Source organism: Marmota monax, unplaced genomic scaffold (assembly GCF_021218885.2).
Source record: "Marmota monax isolate L192 unplaced genomic scaffold, Marmota_monax_Labrador192_F-V1.1 WCK01_AAM20220418_F8-fsc00417, whole genome shotgun sequence".
In the NCBI taxonomy this organism is placed as follows: Eukaryota; Metazoa; Chordata; class Mammalia; order Rodentia; family Sciuridae; genus Marmota; species Marmota monax.
This window is the reverse complement of record NW_026693442.1, coordinates 36,755-50,538: the sequence shown is the minus strand read 5'-3', so window position 1 is coordinate 50,538 and position 13,784 is coordinate 36,755. Positions and strand designations below refer to the sequence as shown.

General features: G+C 46.4%; 2 protein-coding genes across 2 annotated transcripts in view; both read left to right on the top strand.

Annotated features, from left to right (window-relative positions):
* Positions 1-10,861: 10,861 nt before the first annotated feature.
* LOC124101511 (WAP four-disulfide core domain protein 18-like) lies at positions 10,862-13,144 on the top strand. Its single transcript, XM_046457521.2, has 3 exons — positions 10,862-11,015; positions 11,591-11,739; positions 12,965-13,144. The coding sequence occupies exons 1-3, from the start codon at positions 10,928-10,930 to the stop codon at positions 12,995-12,997; spliced, it is 270 nt and encodes an 89-aa protein (XP_046313477.1). The 5' UTR covers positions 10,862-10,927; the 3' UTR covers positions 12,998-13,144.
* A 221-nt stretch (positions 13,145-13,365) lies between these two features.
* LOC124101512 (conserved oligomeric Golgi complex subunit 7-like) overlaps positions 13,366-13,784 on the top strand; it is a 37,164-nt gene continuing 36,745 nt past the window's right edge. The window contains exon 1 of the mRNA XM_046457522.2: positions 13,366-13,381. The gene's annotated coding sequence lies outside the window, so the exon portion shown is untranslated. The remainder of the gene's footprint in view (positions 13,382-13,784) is intronic.

Here is a 13,784-nt window from a genome sequence, read left to right as displayed (position 1 = left end):
TCATTGCTCTCCATCCTGGGCTGAGCTGCTTGGGCCTCTCTCCTTGTGCCCTGGTGAGGAGTGCCCAGGTGTTTGCAACTTTTGCCCTTGTGAAGTTTCTGAGGTGCTGGGTATGGTGATGAACTCAGACTAATTCCATTTTAGGATTGGGAGCCATCTCATCACAAAGTCATGAAAAGTTCATTTCTGTTTTACTATAAATTACTAGATTTCTAAACTTGTTTGGAATTCCTGCCCATGCCTTGAACTCACCCATGCTTGGCTTTCCCTGACCAGATAACAACCCTCTCTAAAAATCTTAGTGGTGCCTCATAAATCCTGGCTCCCGTGACCAGATAACTGTTAGGTGCAGAACAGGCTGAATAAATTGTCTGCAGGGCATGCCAAACAAAATGAAGGGCCCACCTTTGCTCCTGTTGCTTACCTTTCCAAACAACTAAATCCAACTGTTAGGGGGTGGGCCCCATGCCTGTGTGCTCTAGCTGCGGCACACGTTTTACTACAGGAGACAAAGAAACTGACTTTCGGAGCACAAACTATTATCATTTCCCCTCACACTCTGGAGGATCTTCTCACTTACAAAAGCTTAAAGACCCTTCCTCCCTGCCGCATCCTTTCCCTTCTGGTCTCATTCCTCCACGATCCCTCTGTTTCATTTAGGGCTTGCTCAACCCTAAACCCAGCGACTCTTCTTCCCAAAACTGAAACACCTCCCTCCCTGCCCCACTTGTTGAGAGCCACAGACGAAGGGGCCCCAGCAAACTTCCAGCTGCCAGCAAACTTCCAGCTGCCGGCTGATGATTGGCTCACAGCGGCCCCAGCAACATCTAGCTGATTGGCTCCTCGGCCCCAGCAACATCTAGCTGATTGGCTCCTCTGCGGTGATGCTCATTGGGCTGTGTCCCTGCCCTTTCAGACCACGGAGCTGCTCATTGGGGGACTTTTTTGGCTCCGCCCACGTGACCCAGCCAATCGGCCTCAAGAGCAGGAGGATTGTGGGAGGTGGAGAGAAGCTTAGGGGGGAGAGAGAGGCTTGTGGAAAGCCGGTGGTGGCAGTTGAGGCTCTGAGGGTTTTTCCTGAGAGGCTGTTTTGTTTGGCGTGTGTGGTTCTAAAAATAAAGTTAGTTTCTTTTGACAAGTGGCTCCTGATTGTGCCCAGCCAGACTGCGGCAAAACTTCTTTCCAAAACTGAAACACCTCCCTCCCATGCTCTGCCCCACTCATATCCATGAAGGGCCTTTGCTTGATGCCACTTACACTTGGTTTACTGACGGCAGCGCCTTCACACTAGATGGTCATCAGTATGCAGGATACTCTGTTATCTCCCTGACTGACCCACTCAGCACAAAATTTTCTACAATAGTGGCAAAATCCCTACCTCTTCACACCACCAACCAGCAAGCTGAATTAACAGCCATCACTAGGGCATCACCTGGCAGCTGCCCATTCCCTAAATTTATACACAGACTCTAAATATGTTTATCACATAATCCTCTCCCATTCTGCCATATGGCAAGAGAGAGGACTCCTTACAACTAGGGGCTCCGCAGTCACCAATGCTAAGCTCATCACTGATCTCCTTGGAGCCTCATTCCTTCCCACTAAAATCGGGATCACACACTGTCGCTCACACCAACATGACTCTTCACCTGTCACAAGAGGCAATTCAAGGGCTGATCAGGAAGCCCAACTAGCAGCCCTTGCCCCATATTGTACCCTAGCACCCGTTATACCCCAACCCAAATCCCCAGTGTCAATCCGATATCTCCACTCTCCTATCTCCACTCCGTCTTTCACACTAACTCCCAAAGCCTCAAAGCTTTTACAAGCTCATTTCTCACACTCAGCCCCAAGGATATTTACTTTCTGCAACAGCTAACCTCTAATTGCTCCATCTGTAAAAGAACAAATCCTCAAACCCCTTTAAAACCAGGAACGTTCCCCACACATCAAGCATGGGGCCACACTCCAGCTGCCGTCTGGCAGCTAGATTTTTACCAACATACCACCTGTCTGCAAACTTAAATACCTACTAGTTCTAGTAGACACTTTCTCAGGATGGGTTGTGTTAGGTGCAGGACAGGCTGAGTAAGCTGTCTGCAGGGCTTGCCAAACAAAGTTAGCTGCAGGATGACCTGGCCACTCAAACCCTCTGTCTGGTTCTTTATCAACTGTTTGCTTCAAGTCCAAATGCCCAAGCCCCCGCTGAAGGCTGAACACTTCCCCACCCCCCCACCCCCGCTCAAGGCTGAACACTGAACCCCCCTTGTGCCAACAAGGCAGCTTGCAGACCCAGAGACCCCATTAGATTTGGGCTATAAAAACTCCCTCCTGCTGGGCCTCTCTCTCTTGCTTTCTCTGTCTCTCTCTTGCACGTGCTTCCCCTCTCTCTCTCTCTCTCTCTCTCTCTCTTTTTTTCTTTCTTTTCTCCTCTGTTGCACTGCTGCAATAAAGATCTCTTGGTTGCTCTGGGTGTTGTGGTCACTTTTCTTTCATTGGTGCCAAAACCCGGGAGAGGGATTAAACCCACTTTTGGGTCCCTCTTCCTTCAGAAGTGCCACTCACCGGACGGCCTGAACCCATTTTCTCGACAGCCAGAACTCCATCCACCACCGGCCTTCGATTGGTGAGTTTCCGCTTCCTGGAGCCCTAAACCCAATGGTGGTGTCAGGAGGATTTGGCCGTTGATTGTCCGGCAAACCTCTTTGCCCACCTGCAGGGAGGGAGCACCCCACCACAGCCTTCAAGGCCACAGTGGCCCTCAGAGATGCCTTCCTAGGGCAGATTAGACTCCTGGGTTCAAAATTATTCCCTTCCCTTCCCAGCTGGTAGTTTACCAGCATAGGCTTTGTAGGTCTCCTTCAAAGGACTGTGTAATCTCCAGGAACACAAGAAAGAGAACTGAACATCACCCCACCCAGACCTTCACGGTTTTGGTGGCTCTCATAAAGTCCTAGTCCTCACCTTCAAGACTCGGCCGCTAGAGAGATGCTTACCCTTCCCTTCCTCCCTCTTCCCCTGTCTCTCTCTTTCTTCTCTTTCCAGCCCTAGGAGTCTCAGGCCTCTCCAGGAGGGGTCCCGAAAAGCTGTAACCAAGGTCTCCCATGGCTCCGGCTCCATCTAGGACGAGAGCTTCGACTATCAGGATTCGGTGACAACCAATCTCTGCAGCTCGAACCTGCCACTAAAGCACTCCTGATTTTTGGCTCTAGTGGGGACGCCCCTTTTGCCAATAAATCAGTTTCCTCCTCCTCTCTTATACTATCTTTGCATCTCCTTCCCTCTCCCTTATACTACCTTTGTGTCTCCTTCCTTCTCCCCTATACTATGTTTGCGTCCTCTTCTCCTCCTTATACTACCTTTGCGACATGGGAAATGTGTCCTCTCTGCCGGTCGACTCTCCCCTACAATGCCTCTTAGATAACCTCAAAACCCTCTCCTTGACACCAGACATCAAACCCAAAAAATTGATCAAATATAGCACCCAGGCCTGGCCCACTTGCTGAGAGCCATAGCCAAGTAGAAATGACGCATGGCATTTTTGGGTTGAAAGGTGACCCTGCTCAGGGATTAGGGTGGCTCCGGGTTTAGGGTGGCTCCTGCTGGAATAGGGTGGCTCCAGGTTTAGGGCAGATCCTGCTGGGATTAGGGCATATCCTACTGCCTCAGTTCCCATTGAGTTCTCATGGGGTTCTGAGAGAATTGGTATGCAGAGCCCATTGGAGGGAGCGTATTTTTCCCAGAACGTGCGTGTAGAGTGTCGGTGAGAGTTCGGGAATAAAGAGTTGCTGTTGGAATCTACAAGTTTTTGTGGTGGCTCGGTTATTTTGTGCCCAGACAGACTGTGGCACCCACTTATCCCTTAGACAACCAAAACAAATAGCCCCCTTTTGGGTCCCTAGATCCCTCCATTCTAAGGGATCTCTACAATTACTGTGAGCATTCGAAAAAATGGGTAGAGATCACTTTCTTCTTGCTCCGATCCAATCCTGCTCTCTGCACCTCTTGCAAACCTCTACAAATTCTTTTGGCTTGCAAACCAACTCCCCCAACCACCGATCCCAACTTTCTCCTCCTCCGGACTCATCCACTACTTTTGACCCTGCTAATGAACCTCCATCCTATCGCCTGGCTCGAATAGGTCCTCACCCTCAGCCTTCTGCCCCAGACTCTCCGCTGTCACTCCCACCTCAGTAACCTGCTTTCTCCCTCCAAGTACTAGATCAAAAACCTACACCACCACCCTTCCTCAGACCGTTGCCCCCTTGCTGAGGTAGCAGTTACTGAAGGAATCCACCCACTCACTCACTCCTCTCTTCTCCTGTCAGTGCCTACACCTGGTCCCACCAGGTCCTCTTACCAGCTAACCAAAAGCTCAAACAAGCTGAGGAGAGCCCTTGGACCCCTATCAGAGATCTGGTGAAAATGGCCTTTAAATTTGCTTTGTCATCACTGAAAACAGGTTACTAAGAATTAAAGTCCCTTACAGGCTTTTGGGGATATTCACTCCCATTTTCCCCTCTGCTCTACCTGCTCTGCTGCTCAAGTTTCCCTTGCTAGGAAACTCCCAAACCCCTTTCCCATTATTCTTTTACATCTCCTTCCTCATTCTCAGATCCACCAAGCTGCTCTCAGCCGCCTTCCCCTCTTCCCCCTCCCTACCCAGGCCCACAGAAAAGTCTTCACTGACCTTCTCCAGAAATCTTCACCATGGCTGATTTTAGGACTTTCAGCAAAAGAATCTCTACAAAAGAGTTTAATGTAGATAAACTTCCTCTTTTCATATTGCCCTGTTTTACTTGGCCACTGGCTGGAAAATCAGCACTCCAGGTGCTGGACACTCCCTTACCAATTTTTCACAAAAATATGTAAACAAGGTCTCTGGCCTTGATCTGGGCTTCACAGAGATGACTACATTTCTAAGATAAGGGAGTTACTAACTGGGCTCCATGGTAACAGCTGGCAGGGGGAGGAAAGAAAAAGAAAAAGTTCTCCCCTTCCCAGGTATCCTTGAAGGGTTAACTTGCCCAGAACAGAGGGAAAAAAACCCCTGCTTTTTGTGAACTTCTGCAGACTGTGAACTTCTGAGCCTCTCCGTTTAAATGCTGGGTGCAAAATTCTGGAACTACCTAAACTTGGGGTTCAGGGGATTAATTGATTACGAAGCTGTGTCCTCTGAATCTGGCTGCGACCAAATAAGACTGTTTCCCTATCTTCACTGCTATCTTAGGTGCCTTGCCTTGTCCGTCCCTACAACAGTATAATTCTATACACTTAAACATTGTTTATGTTTTCATGAAAGGGTAAACAGATGTGATTAATTGTGTGTTGCAAATAACAAAATATCTCTTATTGAAATGGAATAACTTGCCTAAATTCAGAAATTTACAAGGATTGGTTCAAAGTGTGAATAAAGAAGGAGTTAACAGATGAGAAAGAGAAATTAGAAGGTTCTAAGTATGGATTTAATAGAAGGAAAAGATGTTTCTGGATAAGAGAGTCTATGTGATTAAGTAAATAAGAGGGTTTAAGCAAGTGATAAAGAAGGCCTGTGTACATTGGCTACATAGGTTTAAGTAAATAATAAAGAAGGTCTGTGTATGTTGGTTATATATGTAAGTTTTTTGAGCAAGTAATCTTGAAGGAATTAAGGATTATACAACTATGGTTAAACAACAACTGTTATTTTGCAATATTGTAATATGTTATTTCTTTAAGAGCTAAACTTGATTAATATAAAAACATCAATGTAATTGTGTTACTATTACTTTTCTTTGTATATTAAATGTGTTCATATTTTCCAGGTATATAAGTCTTTAAGATAAAAGCTTTTTTTAAAAAAAAAACATTATATTAAGCTGGTATTCTCCAAAAGGTTGCATGGTAATTTTAGGCTTATAAAAATAACATATTGGAGATTTATTTATATCATTTAATTTTCTATAACTGGACCTGTTATCAATAAGATTAATATAAAGTTCTATAAAATGGATACAATTTAAATGTAATATATTTTGTTAGCTAGTATTCATGTGACCTCAAGCAACAATATATGTAAACTTTATAAAATTATATTTAAAAACAAAGATCAGCTTCAATACTAGAACACTTTACCTAAGATTTATAAAGAGCCCTACCTTACCTGAGATAAGGCTGTGCCTCCCATCTTACTACATGTCAGAATGACTCCAAAGTTGGTCAGACTTCAGCTAAAGCCCAATACTCTTAATTTAAGGTGAAACTGACTTTGCTGGATATTTAAGATCAAGACTTAAACTTAAATTAAAATGGCCTAGAAAACAATATTTGGCTCTTGCCCTCTGAGTCAGTCTGAATCTAGGGAACAGGGAACTTCTCTAAAGAGCTTTGCAACTCTGGGCCACATAACCTCCTGATCAGGGAGATTAATGAGACCACTGGAGAATGAAAAGCCAATCAGTGCATTTGCTATGAAGAGGAGGGTCATCGGAGAAGGGAGACATCCCTGATGCTTCCAAGGGAAGCCACATGGTCAAGCAATACCTGGACCCATCTTAGCGCAAATGGCACTAGCAGAACTAAGAAGCTGCTCTCAAGTTCCCCCAGGAGCGACCCCTATGGGAACTTGGCTGACTCTTAACAATAGATAGAAACAAAGTCAATTTTGACCAGCTTGATCTTAAACACCTACCAAAAACAGTTAAGCCAAAACACAGTTATTCCTAGGAGTAATGAAGGACAAAAACAGCTAGAAAAGAGGAGACAGCAACTAGGCCAACCGGCTCCATGGGGAATGTTCAATCAAGTATGGCCTTGGCTCCTCCTCCTCACAGGACCCCTATTAGTCCTCTTTATGTTTCTCCTAATAGGACCATGTCTATTAAATTAACTACAGAAGTTCCTGCAAGATCAGATACACAAATTCACCAACCAGTCAGTCAAACAACTACTTCTTTAAAACTACCAGCCCCTGATGCCCAAGACAGAGACCTACCACTCATGACCAACTCCTCTAGCTCCAGAGACTCTGCCCCTACCTAAAACCCTCTCTAGCCCCTTTTCCAGATTTTACAACCCCTCTTTCACTTCCTAAGAATGAGAACTACTCTCCAGCAGGTCCACTCTGCTTGTTCAGTCTGCTCTACAGTATCCCCACAAGGAAGCAACAAACCTAAACTCCCCACACATCAGATGAGGAGCCACTAGCCAGGCGAAGACTGGTAGATCAACTTCACTCACATGCCTAGGCCCAAAAAGGCTTCGCTACCTACTTACTTTGGTTGATACTTTTTCAGGTTGGATAGAAGCCTCCCCTACATCCAGGGAAACTGCTGACACCGTCACCTCCATCCTCATCCAGCAGATCATTCCCAGATTCAGACTTCCCGCCTCCATCCAGTCAGACAACAGTCCGGCCCTCACTTCTCAGGTTGTTCAATAGTCTCCAAAGGCCTCAACATCACTTGGAGGCTCCATATCCCATACCAACCCCAATCCTTGGGTAAAGTTGACAGGCCTAACAGCATTCTCAAGGATCATCTCACTAAACTTGCTATTGAACTCAGGCTTTTCTGGCCCAATCTCCTACCATTGGCCCTCACCTGAATTCAGGCAGCCCCAAGGGCCCCCTCAGGCCTTAGCCCCTTTTAGCAATTCTATGGATGCCCTTTCTTAACCACCCAAAGCTTTCCAATCACTCCTCCTCCCCTTGTGTCCTACCTGTCCTATCTCACACTTCTACACAAACTCCTAAGGGAACATGCAGACCAGTGTCTTCCTGCACCATTCATTGCCTCAATCCCAGCACAACCACAAACTGAATTGGACCCTCTTCAACTGGGTGACTCAGTCTTACTTCAGGAACTGCATTCTCAATCGTTGGAACCTCCCTGGACGGGACCCCATACACTCATACTTACTACCCCAATGGTGACCAAGCATTTAGACACTCTCTGGTACCATTTCTCCTACCTTAAAAAGGTACCTGTTACAAATGTCCAGTCCTGGACTTCCACCACGCCCACCAAACTCAAAATTTCTCACCAACCCTAGTCTTCTTTTACTAATCATTAATCTCCCTTAAGTTTCCATCCCAACCACAGATGGCGCATTAACATCCAAGCGACATGGCACCAGGATGACACCACCCACTCTCAGTTTATGGGTCAAGCTGATTGTCTTTCCACTGGCTGCAATCGGGCTGTCACCCTTAACATTACTGGATTCAACCAAGCCACCTCCAATACTTCCTAGAGTCCTTGCTACAGGACCAGTGGCTGATACCAAGAATCTCCTCCATCCAGGACTGGTTTGATGCCATCTACAACTTGTGGCTTCAAGGAACTTTTATGGACTTTACCCCTACCAAAGTAGTTGTCTATAGCCACTGGGTGTTATTTCTGGCTGCCCTGGTCTTCTCAGACCTGTCCCCCGAACATTCTTCCACTTTCCCTTCTAGGTCCCATGCTGCCCACCATTAAGCAGGAAGTAGCTAGAGGATTTTACGCAGTCCCCCATGTCACTTAGAAAACAAAAAGGGAGGAATGTTAGGTGAAGGACAGTCTGGTCTACAGGGCATGCCAAACAAAGTTAGCTGCAGGATGACCTGGCCACTCAAACCCTCTGTCTGGTTCTTTATCACCTGTTTGCTTCAAGCCCAAATGCCCAAGCCTCTGCTCAAGGCTGAATGCTTCACCCCCATGCTCAAGGCTGAACACTTAACCCGCCTTGTGCCAACAAGGCAGCTTGCAAACCCAGAGACCCTGTTAGATTTAGGTAGCACAGCAGAAGGGCTATAAAAGCCTTCCCCTGCCCACCCCCACACTTCTCTTTCTCTCTTTTCTCCTCTGTTACACTGCTGCAATAAAGATCTCTTGGTCGCTACAAGTGTTGTGGTCACTTTCCTTTCAATAACAACCCTTTCTGAAACCTCAGTGGTGCCTCATAAATTCTAATGTTGGGATCTGAATTTACTCTCTACCTCGAAATATCATGTCATGTAGATCATTAACCTTCTATCTGCCTTTGTATTATGCTTGTCAAAATCCTGTTAGCTGTAAGTTCTCAAGACACCCGCTTTGCAACTTTGTGCTACAAAACCTTGTTCCTGGAGAGCTGGGGTGCTGGTCTCTAGCCTGTGTTAGGAGAGACAGCTGCTGATCATCTCTCTTTGTATACACAAATATAAGCTTGCTTTAATTTGATTTAAAATTGGAGTTGGTGGCCTTTTCTTTGCGTAGGGGTTCAAAAGTGGCCTTCAGAGCTCTTCCCTTTGGTTTTCTTAGTATTTCTCTGCTCCAACAGTGGATGTCCACTGGTGGTCATCAGTACTTGTCCAAGTTCTGACCACGAAGGACAAAGCCAACTTTACTCACTCCCTTCTCCCACAACCATAGGGATTTCTACAGCTCTTTGAAATTCTATAATTGGGATAGGAAAGAACAAGCTTGCTGCTCAGGTTTCTGGGACATTCTATATTCTCCTGTAGCTCAGCCCCCTGGTAGCTACCTATGCAGCCCTCTCTGTAGGAACCTCTCAGTACAGGGCACAGTAGGTCAGAGAACACCAACCGGCAAGGTCCAGCCAGCTTGTGATCTTTGAGCATCCATCCCCTCAGGGGTTGACTTCACTCCCTCCTGTCACTCCTTCAGCAGGTGGCTTGTTTTCCACTCAGCCCTGCTTTGTGAACTCAGCCTTGGGGCTTGTCAATATCTCAAAGCACACATTTCCCATTTCCCAGAAACGTGACGAATTCTTATAACAGGGACTCAGAGAGGCTGCCTTTTGCTAAAAGCATCAATTCTTCATTGAGAAGACCTATCCAATAAGTAACTAAAAACAGGATAAAACTTGGCATCTCTGCCTTCATTTTTAATATCTGTCCCCTTCATTACCCTAAATATTGGGCCAGATCCCTGATCAGCTCCTCATGAGGGCATGTTAATCATCTAAGGACTGTTCATCTAAAAACTAGCAATACAGGTTTGTTAACCCTAAATTTGCCTCACCTAGCTCGCCCCCCAACCTTCAAGACCAATTCATGATTTCCAGGGACATTCAACTGTCACCTTTTACAGCATCCTGTTTCAGATCCCTGCCATGGCACCTTGGAAGTCTTCAGTAGCTGTCCTTCTACACCTGCCAGGAAATCACCCCAAGATGGGGCTGCCCGGCTAAGCAGGAACAATCATCTCATAGAAACAGAATTGACCTTCCTGGGTCTCAGGTGTGACAGATAAACATCCTGAGTAATAAGTGGAAACTGTCCTCAAGCAATAAAGACGCAGAACCAGAACTGAAATAACAAGGAGCCTGACCCCAGTTTGGCCACATCTGCTGAATGTTGCATCCCTTCCACTCGGGCCCAAATCGGACTCTCTTTAAGTCTATAGACTCACGTGAGCTATAGACTTAAAGACAATGTGAAGACAGTGCTGAGCTGCTGGATCTATTAATGTTCCTTTCCCGCTTTTCACTGTTACCTTTCCTGTTTATTTTGAGGGGGAGAGTGGCCAGATCTGGCTTTTGGGGGGCCCTCCAGATTCAGACTTCAATAGGAGGATCCTGGTCACATTCTGACATAACTGGACCTCCTGGAGGCCCCAGATCAGCCTTCCAGTCCACACCTGGTTTCAAAGTTTAAGTTCTCACTCTGAAGATTCTAAATTACACCATTCATTTCTTTGTTACCATTTCCTGTCACCGGGAAAACTAGTGCCAACCTGCTAAAATGTGTTCTTGAGTATCTCAAGTTTGGCATTTCCACCTGCCAAGAAACAACACTTTAATTTGAAAGTTCTTGTGAACAAAGGAACTAGATCCCCTGGGGGCACTCCCTGGAGACCTTGTGTTTTTTCGAACTTCCTGCTCTGCTGCCTCCCTCACAGCCTTCCTCTCAGGTGGCACAGTATAAATTGTTGTGTATCTTCGCGGCTTAGCAGAAGCCAACATGAAGGCAGCCACAGTCTTGGTCCTGGTGGGTTTTGTCACCCTGGGAATGGACATGGTCTGTGCCCGGACTTATTTTCCTTCCCAAGGTGAGCTGAGGGGATACCAGTTGAGAGGCAAGAAGGCTGGGAGCCCAGTCTGGAGCCTGGAGGTAGTCTGGGAGGCAGGCACATGCCCACTGCATGAATCAGACTTATTTCCTTTGATCTGTAGGAGAGATTACCCTGCATTTCCCATCCTTATGAGAGTGAGTAGAGTTCAACAGAAGCTGGGTGTAGAGAATGGGGCAGGGGTCTCCCTAACTAGCAGATGTACCCTAGATGTGACTCCCAGGGGCAGTTGCTCTGAGGTGAACGCAGATTTGTGCAGGGTAGGCAGGTGGCTGTCTTACAACAGAGGTTTTCCAGGATGACAGTGCAGGTTCCTTTCCTGTTGAGTCTCTGCAGGCTTTAGAGCTCCAAGAACATTCTCTCAAGGGCTAGACTCTGAGCATAAGGACTTAAGAGTGACAGTGGTGCTGATGAATCTGAGGGGGTCCAGGAGCACCAAGGAAGGAAAGGAAGAAGCCGGAGTCCTGTGGTGAGGGCTTCAGACCTCCAGCATAAGTTCTCCTCTCTGTCCTAGTGACCGCTCCAGGTTCCAAAAACACCATTGTTCATTTCAGAACTGCAAGACTATGGAGAATGCCCTGAAGTGCCTGAAGGAGTCTATGGGATTTGTGTTGAAAGGTGCACAGGAGATGATTCATGTCCCAGGGGAATGAAGTGCTGCAGCAATGGCTGTGGTCATACCTGCCAGGACGCTGTTTTCAAAGTGAGTATAAACCAGTCAAGGGCTCCATGCGGGCAGACCAGTTCCTGGTGGGCTTTTCTAGGGCAGACAGATGCCGCCTTGTCCACTGCTCTCAAAAGTCTGCATGACCCCAGGAGAGAGAAGTTGGAAGCAAATGATAGAAAGACAACCTGGTTGCATTATCTATAGCCCTGTCCTAGAAGAGAAGCCCTATTCAATGACAGCCCCAAGGAGCTCAAGTGAGACAAGTAACCGTGACCTTAGATTCACAAGGACATGAACCAGGATTTCTCACTCTCTTTCCTCTACCCCAACCGAAGTACCTTAACTCTTCCAGGAAAATAGGTGATCCTAGGAGGAAGAAGGGAAGAAATGGGAACACCAGTGTATTTGAGTACCTCCTCTGTCAGGCAGGCATGGGCTGGAGTTGAGATAAAAAGGCCAACATAAACCACGTTGGGGAACAAACCCGTATCACAACCTGGTGCTTTGTTTAGATTTCTACTAAGTTCTGTGGGAGCAAAGAGTGTGGGGGTGTGTGGGGCAGTCGTTAGAGAGTGGAGAACATCGAAGCGAGAGCTTGAAGATGCACATAATCTGCTAGACATGGAAGGGCAGTCCAGCTGGTGGGAGAAAGGAGCTTTCCTGGAAGATGGAAAAATGATGGTAATGGGTAGATGTCACCGTGGGGGTGGAGGTTGTGGGGAGGGACACTACAACAAGTCCTCGTCCAAAGAGCGGTGAGCATGCCTACCACAGTGTCAGTGCTAAGCAGCCGGCAGTTTCTAAGCAGAGGAAATGTCCTGATCAAACTTGTGTTTCAGAAGAGTGGCTCTGGCAGCCATGTTGTCACTGGTTCCCCAGCCAGAGGCCCTGCTGGGTTTCTAGTACACTGGATTCAGTTGCCCCCCTGCATCAGAAATAAGAGGAAACATAAAAAGAAAAAAAAATGAATGTAATCACCATTCAGCCAAAACTGGGAAGGCAGCTACTTTGTATCCGTTTGTCTTACAGAAACACAACTTATTGGAACAAAAGCCAGGGAGTTACCAGGCCTTACTAGCCTGAGAATATTATTCTGGTTGTTTAACCTCTGCTGGTGCCTGTCCAGGATTTGGGAGCAATTCCTCAGTTTCCATTCTTTGCATGAGGAAGTCGGGATGGACATACAGGTTATTAGAAAATGATGAAGAAAAATAATAATGTGGGGCTTTTAATTTTAAAGGAATCCCATTTAATTTTAAAGGATTACCAATCTCAAAAGGTGAGTGGAGATTGACAAGTGTACCTGGTGACCAGCCCAGAAGATTTCTTGTGAATCCATGAATCCCAGGCTCGGCTATTCCCTATCCTTGGAAGATCTACAATGGTGGGGTGACTGCTTTCTAAAGCTCTTGTGTCCCAAATAAATTTAATCTGTGCATGAGTCAGGCTGAGTCTTTCTTCTCACAGTTAGGCATTCCCTCTACCCTCCAGATTGGCACCATCTTCGAACACTGCAGCATGGCTCATGAAAGCAAAGCCCTTGGGACACCTGTAGGTAAGAGACGAGGTCCCAGTGCCAGGTCCTTTCCCCGTGCAACATCTGTATCTCCAAACAAGACAAAGGGCACAACAATATTTTCTTGGGCATTCTGTGAACATAAGTCTGTTGGTACGTAAGGTAAGATCGTCACATCACTGTTTACAGCAGCTCAATTCACAGTAGCTAAGCTATGAAATTAACCTAGGTGCCCTTCAATAGATGAGTGGTTAAAGAAAACGTGGTATATATACACAATGGAGTGTTACTCAGCTATAAAAAAGAATGACTTTATGACACTTGCCAGCAAATGGATGGATCTGGAGACTCTCGTTCTAAGCGAAATAATCCAGTCTCTAAAAATCAAAGGTTGAATGTGTTCTCTGGTTTGTGGGAACTAAATCCACAATAAGAGGGGGGGTGGTTAGGAGAAGAATAGAAGTTCAGTGGATTAGGCAATGTGGAATGGAGGGAAAATAAGGGAAGACAGGAAAAGGAAAGACAGTGGAATGAATCTGACATAATTTCCCATGTACAAATATAA